Source organism: Nelumbo nucifera, chromosome 6 (genome assembly GCF_055504915.1).
Source record: "Nelumbo nucifera cultivar China Antique chromosome 6, China Antique-T2T, whole genome shotgun sequence".
In the NCBI taxonomy this organism is placed as follows: domain Eukaryota; kingdom Viridiplantae; phylum Streptophyta; class Magnoliopsida; order Proteales; family Nelumbonaceae; genus Nelumbo; species Nelumbo nucifera.
In genome coordinates this window covers 31,505,113-31,518,880 of record NC_142654.1, presented here as the reverse complement: position 1 = coordinate 31,518,880, position 13,768 = coordinate 31,505,113, and the positions used below count along the sequence as shown (strand labels likewise).

Genomic DNA, 13,768 nt, shown 5'->3' with positions numbered 1-13,768 from the left:
TTACATTTTCAGTTTTTTGGATTTGTTGCCATCCATTTCTCTAATATATTTTCCTATCCTTTTCTTTCTACAATATATTAGATCTTACTGTTGGATAAGATGAAATGAGGTGTGAGGTGCTCTGTGAAGCTACTAGTTGTGCCATAGTGGAGTGTAATCCATTTCTCTCCAGACGATGGATGTAGAGAGTGTATGACTAGAAAGAAACAGTGTATGACCGGAAAGGGAGATGGACAAATAGGGGATTTGGAGTTAGAGAGGTGGTTGAGAGGAAGGGGAGAATGAATAGTAGATCTCTCTTTGTGGTAAGTGAAAAGGGCATTTTTTACCATTAAAGTGTATTTTGGCTATAATTTAATATTAAATCAAACATGTGAGGTCACATGTAAACGGTTTGTGATGGAGAGTTAACCGAAAGGAAATTCTGCGACAATTGTCAAAAACAATAGGGATACTTTAAGACAATAATGAAAATTGGGGTATAATTAGTCAATTTCCTAAACTTAGGTTTGCCATAAATAAATATATCACCTATGTACAAGCTTCCCCACAGCCGGAGAGGAATATCACAATAATCACAGTAATCAAAACACCACACGATACATATAGCATAGTGACACTCTTTATTGATGGACCTTATGATCATCTTTTAGGGTATGCAAGATGAGAATTCATCATCCGTTGCCCCTATGTAGGTTTCCTCCAAGCCCAAGGTTGACCTTGTTGGGCCATCAACTAAGCTTCAAGAACAACTGATGGATTAGAAGCAGCTCCAAGATAAAATATGGAGCACCTAAATAAGGCTAGATTAGATGAAATCCTTCTAGTTGACTGATTTTATGATGCAATACTAATGGCCCAAATTTTGGGTGATAATAGGAACATCACCTTATTTGGCTTAGATTTTTGTTTTTCTTATAAAATTTGGTGATTTACTTGAATGGACATTGATTATTTGAAACCTTGTTGCATCACTCTAGTGGCTAAGATTAATTCTAAGGGTCCGTTTGGTTCGTGATTAGAATCAGAATCGGAATCAGAATGGCTTATTCCCCCTACCTGTTTAGTTCAAACAGGAATCAGAACCGGATTCCGATTGATGTTGTTTGGTTTATCAAGAGGTTGGAATCGGAATCAACCATGATTTTAAATTTTGCCCCTAATAAAAATAAAAAAGCAAAAAATGCATGAAAATACCAAAAATGCAGAAATTTTGCAGAAAAATGCAAAAATTACAATAATTTTGCAGCAAATTAAGAAAAAAGCATGAAAATACTCAAAATTCAGAAAAAAAAAACAGCAAATTCAAAAAAAAATCAAAGTAAAACGCAGTGAAAGTCATATTTGATTGAGTTGGGATTTGGCCTGGACTTGATCGATGTAGCAAGGACGAGTTTCAGTTGATTTTTCACCTTAGGTTGTTTGTTGTGAGCCACAATGACAATCAGGAATGTGGACGGGGGCGATTCATAGGAGAAGACAACCTCATTGGCGTGGACTCTGCTTGAATTCTGGAAGAAAGATGGATTCTCTCAAGCGATTTTCATTATAGGTGGTTTTTCTTAACATGTGACAAAGAACAATAACGGGGGAGTCCTTGGAAAACAAACGAAATCGATGGTAGACGAAAGTAAACCCAGAAATGGCAAAAAATCGTTGAATATATGCAAGAAAACTGGACTCGCGCCGCTACTAGATTGTCGTTTCGTTGGGGAAGACGATGAACAAGTATTTGTAAATGTTGTGCTTTGCTCGCTGAAAGAGTGATAGGAATTGATGTAACCGTTTTGGTCACATATCAATTTTTTTTGTGATGTACCAACTTTTTGGCTAAGTACCTCGTCAATTGATTTGCTCCCAGGTGGCCTGTGACTCAGAGGATGATGGAGCTCCCTGGTGGCGAACTGCTTGGTGATGAGCTACTTGGTGGCGAATTCCCTGGTGGAGCTACTTGGTGACGAGCTCCCTTTGCATGAGGTGATCTCCTCTCCTTTGCCGGTGGCAAGAGCTGAAGGACCTATGAGAACTGAATCAGAGGACCCGGGGGTATTTTCTCGGCAGGGACTCTCCGATGCCTAAGTTAGCATTCTGATTGTAGGGAGCTTGGAGAGAAATGAGAGAGCTAGAGAGCAAGGATTACCTCCATTTTTTTATTCTCTCCCCCCTTTGTCTTTGGGGGTCGGAGTCCTTATATAGTGTTGTCCTGTCAAATCAAGTGTAACCGCCTCTGTCTCTCTACCGCAGCCGTTACTGTCAGAGCTGAGGTGGCGGGTGCAGGCGGCTTCTACAGAGTACGGCTCTGCCAGTCAAGGGACAGCTCTTAGGACTGGCAGGCACGGCGCCGCCTAGCGAGAAACGTGGGCGCAGGTCTCCGGATCTGTCAGGTATAGTTGTCAGGCAGGAGATCTTCCTGCGATACGTCGAGTTGCCCCTAAGTGTCGAGCTGCCCCTAAGTGGTGAGCTCTTCGTAAGACGTCAGGCTGCCTGTGGAGTGGCCAGTTGCCTGTGGTGAGCTGCCTATGCCGAGCTACCTGTAAGTGCCGAGCTGCCCCTAGCTATACCAAGTTGCCTATGCCGAGCTGCCCGAGCTGCCCAGTCGTCAAGAGGCTGCACTTGGTTTGCATGAGGTGCCAGGTGCCAGGTGTCACAATTTCACTGGAGGGCCAAATCCACCCTCATCATTTGCCCCCCACTCCCGAGCTGAGAGTAACTCAGCGAAGGGAGTAGATTTCTTCTTTTGACCCGAAAGTCTACGAGCTAGTAAGTGCCGATCCAATTTCGTAGGCTTTGGGAGCTGCCTGTATGTGGCGAGATGCCTGCCAATGGCAAGTTGCCTGTAAGGTGAGGAGGTCTCCGCCAGTTCAGTAGTGTAGCCCTTAGGCTATGGGGGCAACTTATAATTCACTTTTGCTGAGGAAGCGACTGGGTATTTAGCAATAGTGTGGCCCGTAGGCTTTGGGAGCGACTCGTAGTCCACTCTTCTTGACTTTGCCCATGCCGAAGAGGCGACTGGGTCTTAAGCAGTAATGTGGCTCGTAGGCTTTGGGAGCGACTCGTAGTCCACTCTTCTTGACTTTGCCCATGCCGAAGAGGCGACTGGGTCTTAAGCAGTAATGTGGCTCGTAGGCTTTGGGAGCGACTCGTAGTCCACTCTTCTTTGACTTTGCCTGTGCCGAAGAGGCGACTGGGTCTTAAGTAGTAATGTGGCCCGTAGGCTTTGCCTGTGAGGTGCCGAACTGACCAGGTGTTGAGCTGCCTGCGAGGTGCCGAGCTACTAGTGAGGTGCCGAGCTGACCAGGTGCCGAGTTACCTGCGAGGTGCCGAACTATTAGTGAGGTGCCGAGCTGACTAGGTGCCGAACCAACCAGGTGGGTGCCTTAGAGCTATGATTGCGCTGCATCAGCTTTGTAATGCCGGTCACCCACTCCTACAAGAAGCTACTAGGAGCTCGACCTTCGGGAGCAGCACTACTAACTTTAGGTCGCCAGCTCACACGGGAGCCTTGGAAGGCTCGACCGGTAAGGGCACCTATGTAGTCCGTTGGCCGCCAACTCCCGTGGAAGCCACGAAGAGCTCATCTCTATAGGGGGGACCTTGCGGAGAGGACTGATGAGGCTTTATCCGAATTGAAAGTAAAGTTACTTAGTCTGTTAGCTCCCTGCATAGTCTTTGAGTTCATAAAAAATGTAAACTATAGAGCGAGAGATTTAATTTCTAAAAAGCGAGGACTTAGCTTTCTAGGAGAAGAGGACTTAGCTTTTGTAAGATGAGAACTTAGCTTTTGTAGGATGAGAACTTAGCTTTTGTAGGATGAGAACTTAGCTTTCTGTAGCTTGTTCCCGCAGACGACGCCAATTGATGTAATTGTTTTGGTCACGTACCAATTTGTTTTTGTGATGTACCAACTTTTTGGCTAAGTACCTCATCAATTGATTTGCTCCCAGGTGGCTTGTGACTCAGAGGATGATGGAGCTCCCTGGTGGCGAACTGCCTGGTGGTGAGCTATCTATGCCGAGCTACCTATAAGTGCCGAGCTGCCCCTAACTATACCGAGCTACCTATGACGAGATGCCCAGTCGTCAAGAGGCTGCACTTGGTTTGCATGAGGTGCCAGGTGCCAGGTGTCATAATTTCACTGAAGGGCCAAATTCGCCCTCATTAGGAATGATAAAGGAAATCAGGAAAAAATAGGGGAAATGGGAGAATGAGAAAGGAAAATGGGGGAAGAGAGATCAAAAGAGAGGGATTTTCAGTCCAATCTGCCACTACAATGACCATTGCATCGGCAAGGACAGAACAGAGGGAGGGAATGTGAGAAGAAGAAGAAGAAGAAGAAGAAGAAGAAGAAGAGAGAGGAAAGAGAGAAGAGATCGACCTCCTCACTGGAGATGGGGTTGATGGCAGCAACAACAACGGCATGGGATTTCTTCCTTCTCACCGCAACTCAATCACAAGTTGGATTAGAGGGGTTTTTTTGTCCAAAAAGAAAAAAACGAAAACTAATAGTGGAATAGGAATCTCATTCCGGGGGAGGGGGTTGGGAATGGCCATTCCCCCATATGGCATTCTGATTCCTCATTCCCGTTCTGGTCAACCAAACATCCAGAATCGGAATGACCCATTTCGATTCCGATTCCAAGGTCCTATTCCCTCAAACCAAACAGACCCTAAATTTGGAGAGACCACTTTGATAGCCTAAGTTCTTGTGTTAATGCGGTGCTTTTTTTTTTGGATGGCCTAGATTAGTTTGGATATCAATGCATCATTTGGATGACTGATATAAATGTTTTGAAACCCTTACCGGACGGTTAGACCGTGAAAACGAGGAACTAGTGGCCTTTATAGATTCCAATTAAATGGCTAAAAAATTTAAAATATATTCCTTTTAGTGATATTAAATGGGTATAGATGGAAAAAAATACCAAAATTATATTTTAAAATAGACAAGAGCATTCTATAATTTTAGAGAAGTTTATCAATGCACATAATGTATACATGAACATGAACATGTACTATTGGCTCGTTTAAAAGAATGCTAAAGGGGTTTTATCATGATATAAAAGACTATGAGGGGTTGAGTGCCATAAAAAATAGTGAAAGGGACTAAAGTGTCACACCTCTTCAAAGGTATCTCTATAAATTAACCCTTTTTCCCACCCTCTTATCTTCCCGGCAAATTTCTGGTTCTGATTAATGCAGATCGCCTCATCTCCATACCATGTGATCACAGCACTACTGGACAGCAGAGCATCCTTCACCAATGGCGAGAACCTCTTCAGCTCTTCTGCTTCTGCACTCGCCCCTCTCACCTTGCTGTTCAACTCAATCACTTCGCCTTTGGACGAGAACACTTCTACGAAGACAGTCTTCACTTAGAGTAGCTCAAACTAGAACAAAGCCCATTTGTTTATCAATTGCTGAAGCTAGCCTTGATGCTCGAAAAGAGGATATTGTCATCGTTGGAGCTGGAATTGCTGGTCTCGCAACCGCATTGTCCCTTCACAGGTTGATGAACCAAACCCATTAAAATGATTTCCCCTTACCTTAGTGTTTATTCATTTTTCTTTCTTCCTGGTCTTCTGTATAGATCAATCACTATTTCAGTAGATTCTTTTTTCTCATAAATTACGAGTTCTTCTGTTTTCAGGCTTGGAATACCGTCTTTGGTGCTCGAACAAGCAGAGTCGCTTCGGACCAGTGGAACCTCCCTGACGCTTTTCAAGAATGGATGGAGCGTATTGGATGCACTAGGAGTTGGAGATGAACTGAGGCCCCAATTTCTTGAAATTCAAGGGTAGAAATCCCCTTCCAATCTTATATTTTAAGAGTGATAACATTAGAAAAAAAGGACCTCTTTTTTTCCCAAAATTTGATTGGATTTAGGGGTTTACTTGGTAATAGAATATAACAGACGATTTGAGGGAGTAGTTAGGTCTAGTTGAGCCACTAATTAAGTGATAAATGACAGAAAACCTTGTAGTTATAGTTGTTGCACTTGCGAATTGATACTTAAAACATATTTACTTGAAGCAAAACGAATAAATATGTTGTAGGCTTGTAGCTTCATTTAAAAGCATATTGTGTCACCTCAATTTGAGGGTAACTTGACAACTAGGTATTTGGTTTGCATCGTACCTACAACCCAAATACTATCACCAGGAGTTCGTCCAAGTAGGCGTTGATCTTGATACTTGACTCACAGTTTCAGTTGCAAAAAGATGTAGGGTCATTACAAGATGCCTGCACTCAACTAGGCACACAGGTAAGGCACATTTCAGGGTATTGACCTCAGCTAGGTCACAGGTGCAACACTTTCGAAAGGCATGCACCTGGTACGCCTAGGTGTGCACCTTGCGCTTCATCCCAGGTGAGCACATTTTGAAAATTTGTGCATTTTTTTCTGTTCTTTTATGCTTAGGAGCTAGACCCCTGACCAAGCCCCCCCTGAGGCAAGCCCAAACAAGTCCATATCAGGGTCAATGTTGCTCATTCATTTATCCTAATAAAAGATATTTTTAAAAGACACTTAAAGGTATACAAACTTTTTATAAGGATTAAGAATTTAAGACCCTGATATGGACTTGTTTGGACTTTCCTTGAGGAGATTGCTACAAAGGCAGCTCGTAGAATCAAGAGTGGTAATGTTTAACATTAGCTATTTGAAGTAATGCAATTGGGAAAAAAATAAAGAGATTAAGAGCTTACATGCTTGAATATGTTTTATATGTTATGATTGATTTTATTTTAAAATTTTTGTTTTAAATATGTTTTGCATGTTATGTTTATGTACTTTAATTTGAGATAATAGGTTTTTTTTAATTTAAGTTTATATTTTTTATTAAAATTTAAAATAAACCTATTATCTCAAATTAAAGTACATAAACATAACGTGCAAAACATATTTAAAATGAAAAATTTTAAATAAAATCAAGCATAACATATAAAACATATTCAAGCATGTAAACTCTTAACCTCTTTACTTTTTTGGCGCAAGGGTCTTGCGCTTTTTTGGCGTCTTCACTTTTGAAACACAAGCTACTACAAAATACGGAAGCTGGCAAGAACACCTGGACACTTTCCTATACAAGGAGGTAATAAAATAATACAGAGATGCCAGGAATATAGAGTACGAGACTTGGAACACAGAAGAAAAACAAGCTTGTGTGTTTGATAGTTACTAGTCCAAATGAATTGCAAAATAAAAATGTAATTATGTGGATTCAATATTGAGGTTTCAGTTGCTTTGGTAACAAGAAGATATATAAATGCAAAAATTATTTTTCCCAGTTAGCATACTTATTTGGTGCACAACAATGCAAACAATGACCTATGACTGCATTAATGAAGAATGATCTGGTGCAAGTATGAATCTCTTAAAAAGACAAGGGAAAACCAAAAGTGCAGCTGCAATTCTTGCAGCCATGATAGTATTCTCTGTATCATTCAAATTTTATCAGATGTCTCCATAAACAAGATCAATCTCATACCTGGTAATGAATTTCATAAAGGCATATGCATCTTGCTTGAGTTAGATAAGAAACATGAAGTTGTGCTTTGTGGAGAAAGTATTTAATCAATAATTGCAGCTAGTAGCTAATATGGTAGAGTCACCATAGAGGGTAATTACTTGGTACTGGGTTTTAAACTGGCATGATATGGTTCAGTTGTGAGCTGTCATTGTGAATAATTATTTGAGATGGCAGTGAAAACAGAAAATAGATGTTCAAAATCTGGATGGTTTTGAGTAACCAAAACAGGTAGGAAATCCACCCTGATAATCACAGTAGTACTGGCATATAGGAAACAAAACAAACTTACTTGTGTCCATATTGTTTATGTCATCCTCCACTGCTAGATCTCATATTGGAAACTGCAATGCCTTGTTAGAACTTCTCCTGCCTTCTCTCCTTTTCCTTCAATTGATGAGTGATAGGAACTCTTCTCCAATAGTTGTGGCAAAAGGAGGGACCAAAAAAGGAGTTCCTTATATAGACCTTCTTGCACTCCTAACCCATTAAGAAGTGTGTAAAGTCCTATCCTAGATAGATTACACCTCTTCACAATTAAGCTCTTACTTGAACTAGGAGTTTCAGTAAAAACATAACACTACGAGATGGTGCTCCACAGATCACCTTCAGTAGAATCTTAACAAATTTATCCATGTTGGTTTCTGATTTACTTTGCCTATAGTTGTTGAATATTAAAGGTTTGATAATGAGGCATCATAATCTGGAGTTTCTAAATGCATATTTTTCTACATTTAAGGTTGGAAGGGTATCATCTAGTAAAAGTAAAACATCAGAATTCAATCTTATTGGTTATCAACCAAGAGAGGGGAGGAGGAGATCGGCTTCTATCAGGGAAAATCTGTGCCCACACCATTCTAACAGCCTTTTGCAACTTTACATTGAGAATATCTCTCCATGAAATAAAGCACACAAGTACGGAGATATTCTCAATGCAAGGCAGTAAAAGCTGCCCGAATGGGCTTTGCCCTGACTGAAGCAGAATTCGGGGAGGAGAGGGGGTTGAAGGGTACAATTTACATGGTTAATGGTTTGCCAGTTTTATAGTAAACATTTAAAAACAAAATCCTAATTTGGCTATCTAATTCACTAAAGTGGTTTTCTATTCAAGGATACTAAGGATAATGGTGATTAGAATGTGGAGGTCTTGCAATATGTGTGCTTACATACATGAGATAATAGCATGGGCACTTTCCTTAATGTTGTACCTCGGGAAGCAAGAATCTCTAAACTCAATAGTTTACCTATAACTATAACCCAACCCAACTTTGAGAATCAACCTAACCCGAGTGAGGTTTGATCAGGTTCAATTAGGCTTGCATAACAATGAAAACATATTTTAATTAAAAAATATAGACTTGAAATCATCCTCCTACACATAATACAATGCTCTAGGCAAAAATCATGCACCATCAGTGTCTACAGTTTTAGATAGAATTAAGTGTAGTGCATAACAATGAAAACATATTTTAATTTAAAAAAAAATAGACTTGAAATCATCCTCCTACACATAATACAATGCTCTAGGCAAAAATCATGCACCATCAGTGTCTACAGTTTTAGATAGAATTAAGTGTAATGCATAAATACTATATATTGTTAGGTTCTGATGGGATCAATTTTCCCAGGACTTCAAACCAAACCCAATTTTAACTAGGGGATGGGATTAGGATTTTGTGCTCAATACCAGCTTAAAGCCAAAAGTTTCCTACTTCCAGATTGAGCTTATCTCAGTTTGTTGGTCTTAAGTGGAAGCTTCCTACATCTAGGATCTTCTATGAACTCTTCCAAATGAGTATCAGCTACTTGCCAACACTTCTTCCAATTGTTTGTAATTTTGTACTCGAGTTTCTTATATTTCTCATCCCAGCTCTAAGTTTCATGATTGATTAAAAAAATGCAATCTTTCAGTGCTTCACATCATCTAAAAGGGTTATACAGTTTCAGTTTTGTCAGTCATTTCATTGAACACATGCATTGCATATGAATGCCATTTATAAAATGGAGTTATAGGGCCTTATTCTTCTTCTGAAAGTCTTGATGCTATCAACTGTGCAGGATGGTTGTAAAATCAGAAGATGGCAGGGAGCTGCGCTCCTTCAAATTCAAGGATGAAGCTGAAGGGTAACTAAATTTTGTGATCTTCTAGTACCCATGAACTTTGAAAATCCCACAAAGTTCAGCTTTACTTCTTCCACTTCATTCTCTTTCTCTCTTTTTCTTTAATGCCCAAGTGGATTGAAACTTCTCCCCATTTGTTTTACACAAATTAATTGATGCAATAGCCAAGAGGTCCGTGCTGTGGAGAGGAGAATACTTTTGGAGACTCTAGCTAATCAGTTGCCTTCAGATGCAATCCGTTTTTCTTCTAAAGTGGCAAAGATTGAAAAGAATGAAAATGGTGAAACTTCTTTGCAACTTTTGGATGGGACCCAAATACTAGCAAAGGTATCTTGCTCTATCATCAGAGTAACCAAGGAAAGAGAATGAAATGAGAAAAGTAACCTCTCTCTCTCTCTCTCCCTCTCTTTTCATAATATTCACAGATAATGGATAACATGTTTAATGTAGTTGTAGAGGATTATATGTCTTACCAGAACTCTGAGGTAAAAGCTTAGATTATGGGGATATTCAACTATGTAGTGGTAACTGTTACACATATGAAGGGGAATGAGAGTAATCCAACCTGGGAGATCTCGTGGGGGCCATTGCTTGGTTGGAGGATGAAACCTCAAGCTGACAAATCTAAGAAGTGATGTTCAAGTCTGAGACTCATTTATGTAGTGGTAACTGTTACAAAAATGAAGGATGATGAGATTCGTTTATTTAATGGAACCCCACCAAGATTCCCAAGGGGCCATTGCTTGGCTAAACGATAAAACCTCAGGATAAAACATCTAAGAACACAAGTTCAAGTTTAAGATGACAAACCATGCTAAAACGTCAGAAATTAGGTTCATATCCAATTGACTCCTCCCAAGACCCTGGACAGGAGGGACCAGCATTAGGTAATGGTCACTCGGGATATCTCTTAGATCATAATTGACCCAATTGGATGATCATCACTATCCATAGATTTACATTAAGGAAAAAAGGCATACAAAACAGTCCTAGGGAAGAAGATTAATATTGGTTGGGCATAATCCAAATCATATCAATTTCTTTCTACATTTCTTATGAAAACTATTTGCTTTGATATGTTGATTTTATATGTCCACACAAAGCTAACAATGAAATTGTCCATTTGATAGTTCCTTTATACTGTGTCATTATTCGATCTAATTATTTCTTGACTCTACAATGTAACAGGTCCTAATTGGTTGTGATGGAATCCGGTCACCAATAGCAAAATGGATGGGATTCACAGAGCCTCGATATGTTGGACATTGTGCTTTTCGCGGGCTCGGATTCTATCCTAATGGCCAGCCATTTGACCCTAAAGTAAACTATATCTATGGAAAGGGCTTGCGTGCTGGTTATGTTCCAGTTTCTCCCACAAAAGTTTACTGGTTTATCTGCTTCAATAGCTCATCTCCTGGTATGCCTACTAAAGTTTATTTAGAATTTAATTCAATAAGGTCTTTTTTGGTAAAATGAGGTCTTAACATATTAAAGCCATTTTGTGGTATTTTTTAACATTTAGGGCTTCTTAATAACTATTAAATAGTTTAAGGATGTAATGGCTTTCTCCAAAGCTTCTAATATTCTTAAATTGTTGTTTATGTGAGTATATAATTATATTTGTACTTTTACCACATAAAAATATGTTTATCGTATGTATATCATTTTAGTTTAATTTTTTTCTTAAACAAGTGGCAACTCATTAGGTTTATGCCTCAAACATTTGAAAGGTTTTGTTGCCTCATGTCATGCCCCTACATTTTTAAACATTGAGTTGTATCACCTAAATGCTTTAATTTCTAATGTAGGAGATCTGCTTTCCAAGTCCTGGTACCTATCTAACTAGTTTGCCTGGACTTACCTTATCTACATCTGTATTATCCAATCACACAACAATCAGCATAGAATTTGGTACATGTAGTGTAATTTCATCCTGTTCATGTCTTCCTTGAGCCAAAAAGTCCAATAAATGAGAACCTGAAAGTTGTTACCAATACGCAAGATTTAGCAAAATTGTTTGACAAAGTGAAACATTTATGTTATTACAGGACAAAAGATCATAGACCCATCTGTGTTGAAGAATGAAGCTCAAAAAATGATCAAAGGCTGGCCTTCAGAGCTGTTAAATATCATAGACTTAACTCCAGATGACACAATCATTAGGACACCACTAGTGGACCGATGGTTGTGGCCTGTTGTCAGCCCTTCAGGATCAACTAGTGGGGTTGTGCTTGTTGGTGATGCATGGCACCCCATGACTCCCAATCTTGGGCAAGGAGCTTGTTGTGCATTAGAGGATGCTGTGGTTCTGTCAAGAAAGCTCGCAGATGCACTAGAGGTTGGCCCGGCATCACTTGATGATGCTCTAAGCTCTTATTGCAAGGAGAGATGGACCCGTGTTTTTCCATTAACAATACGTGCAAATCTTGTTGGAGCACTTCTGCAGTGGGAGAATCCAGTGGTATGTACTGTTCGAAATAGTATTATCATACCTAAGCTGGTTAAGCTTGGCCCATTGTTAGAACACACAAATTTTAACTGCGAACCTCTAGAAAGAAGGGGAAACAGGTTCCCAATTAATTAGTTTTGTGAAGGAGGGAGCCTAGTGCATCAACATTTTATATGAGGAGATGATTCAAAATTTAGCAGGGATGCAAAAATATAAAAGTTTCAGTCATGAAAACATCGAAACAAATACAAAGGGTGTTCATCTATACTTCTCGACAGTATTCCCCTTGTAGAAATAATGTATCAATGAAAGAATGAATCTAGATGGGATACTCTTGATGGAACTCTTCATCATTTAACAGAAAACAATGATCATTTATTCAACTTTGTTTCGCAAAAATCTTCTGGCTTTGAGATCTATCATTTGCTTTTGTGGATCCAAGTTGTCCAGCTCCATGGTCGATAGCAAGCCAATCTGACTTTCATCAGCATCTGTACTGCCATCTATTATCAACCCTTCAACTCTAGAAAGAATTGAATTATCTTTATGCACCATGTCTACTTCTGTATGGGAAAGCAACAACTATCGTCAAAATAAATGATATTCAAGTATCTTAGAAATGAAATCAAGAGAAATGACAAATATGTTCCAGGGGAAAAAGGGTCAAGATCAAATAGAACAATAAGGTGATAAAAGTTTGGATGTTACCTTTGTTTCATCATCTGAAGAAAATGGGATGTTTCTACCTGAAACGTTTTTGGTTGATCAATATAAATTGGTATACTATTATTATTTGAGGCATTTATTAAAAAAATTATTATCTGAGGCTACTTATTGTTGAAATAAGCATGCCTTAAAATGCATGTGTTAGAGGCTGTTTCCAGAAACATAAAATTGGTGTTTCTTGCTCTAGGGAAGTGATTTCTAATCATTCTAGCATGTGATGCGACAATACACATCGCTCACCAATTTGGTTTAATCAACCCAAAACTTTTCAGGTAAAAACAGGCTAATGGCAATGGTAATTGTCATCTCTCCAAGCCGTTTCCTTCATGTCACCTTCATGTTGCATTTTGTCCTCTCTTCTACATTTTTTGTTTGGTAGAGCATTTTTTTAAGCGTTTTCAAACCATTTCAAGTAACACTTGTACCTTGGATTGATATGAAAGCAACTTCTAAAGAAAATTTTGTATTTTTTTTAAGAGTTTCCAAACCATTTCAAGCAACACTTGTATCTTGAATTATGTGAAAGTAACATTCAAGAAAATGTCATTTTGACATTTCTTGCAATGGAGAAAAGGCTCTCTCATTTTTCGTAGTGCCTCTATAAGGCACCAAATAATATTATACAGTATGCACAGAACCTGGAGTACTTTATCAATTCTAAGGCATGGTTGCTTTTTCTGAGAAAACAACAATTATACCAAATAAGGCCTTGGATGAAAGTACGTATGAAACAACGTAGGAAATTAACACAGAGATCTTATTATCTTAATCAAAAAGGTATACAGAATAAATTTAAAAAAAAAAAAAACAGTAAAGATATGTTGCAAAGATTGATTCTAAAACCAAGTATTTTTCCCTAGGAATGCAAAAGAAGAAGAAAATGAAAAAGGAAGAGTAAACAAGTAATCATTGAGATCTAGACATATTACCTGGATTGGAAAAGAAC

General features: G+C 39.1%; 1 protein-coding gene across 1 annotated transcript; it reads left to right on the top strand.

Annotated features, from left to right (window-relative positions):
- The first annotated feature begins 5,158 nt into the window (after nt 1-5,158).
- Nucleotides 5,159-12,479, top strand: CTF2A (FAD/NAD(P)-binding oxidoreductase family protein). Its single transcript, XM_010260453.3, has 6 exons — nt 5,159-5,505; nt 5,648-5,794; nt 9,585-9,650; nt 9,812-9,974; nt 10,836-11,064; nt 11,696-12,479. Exons 1-6 carry the CDS (start codon nt 5,261-5,263, stop codon nt 12,229-12,231), a joined length of 1,386 nt encoding a protein of 461 aa, XP_010258755.1. The 5' UTR covers nt 5,159-5,260; the 3' UTR covers nt 12,232-12,479.
- The last annotated feature ends 1,289 nt before the right edge of the window (nt 12,480-13,768 follow it).

Coding starts and splice junctions, on each gene's coding strand:
- CTF2A (XM_010260453.3), top strand. CDS start 5,261: ATGGCGAGAACCTCTTCAGCTCTTCTGCTTCTGCACTCGCCCCTCTCA. Junction 9,651..9,811: donor TTCAAGGATGAAGCTGAAGG/GTAACTAAATTT, acceptor TTGATGCAATAG/CCAAGAGGTCCGTGCTGTGG. Junction 11,065..11,695: donor CTTCAATAGCTCATCTCCTG/GTATGCCTACTA, acceptor ATGTTATTACAG/GACAAAAGATCATAGACCCA.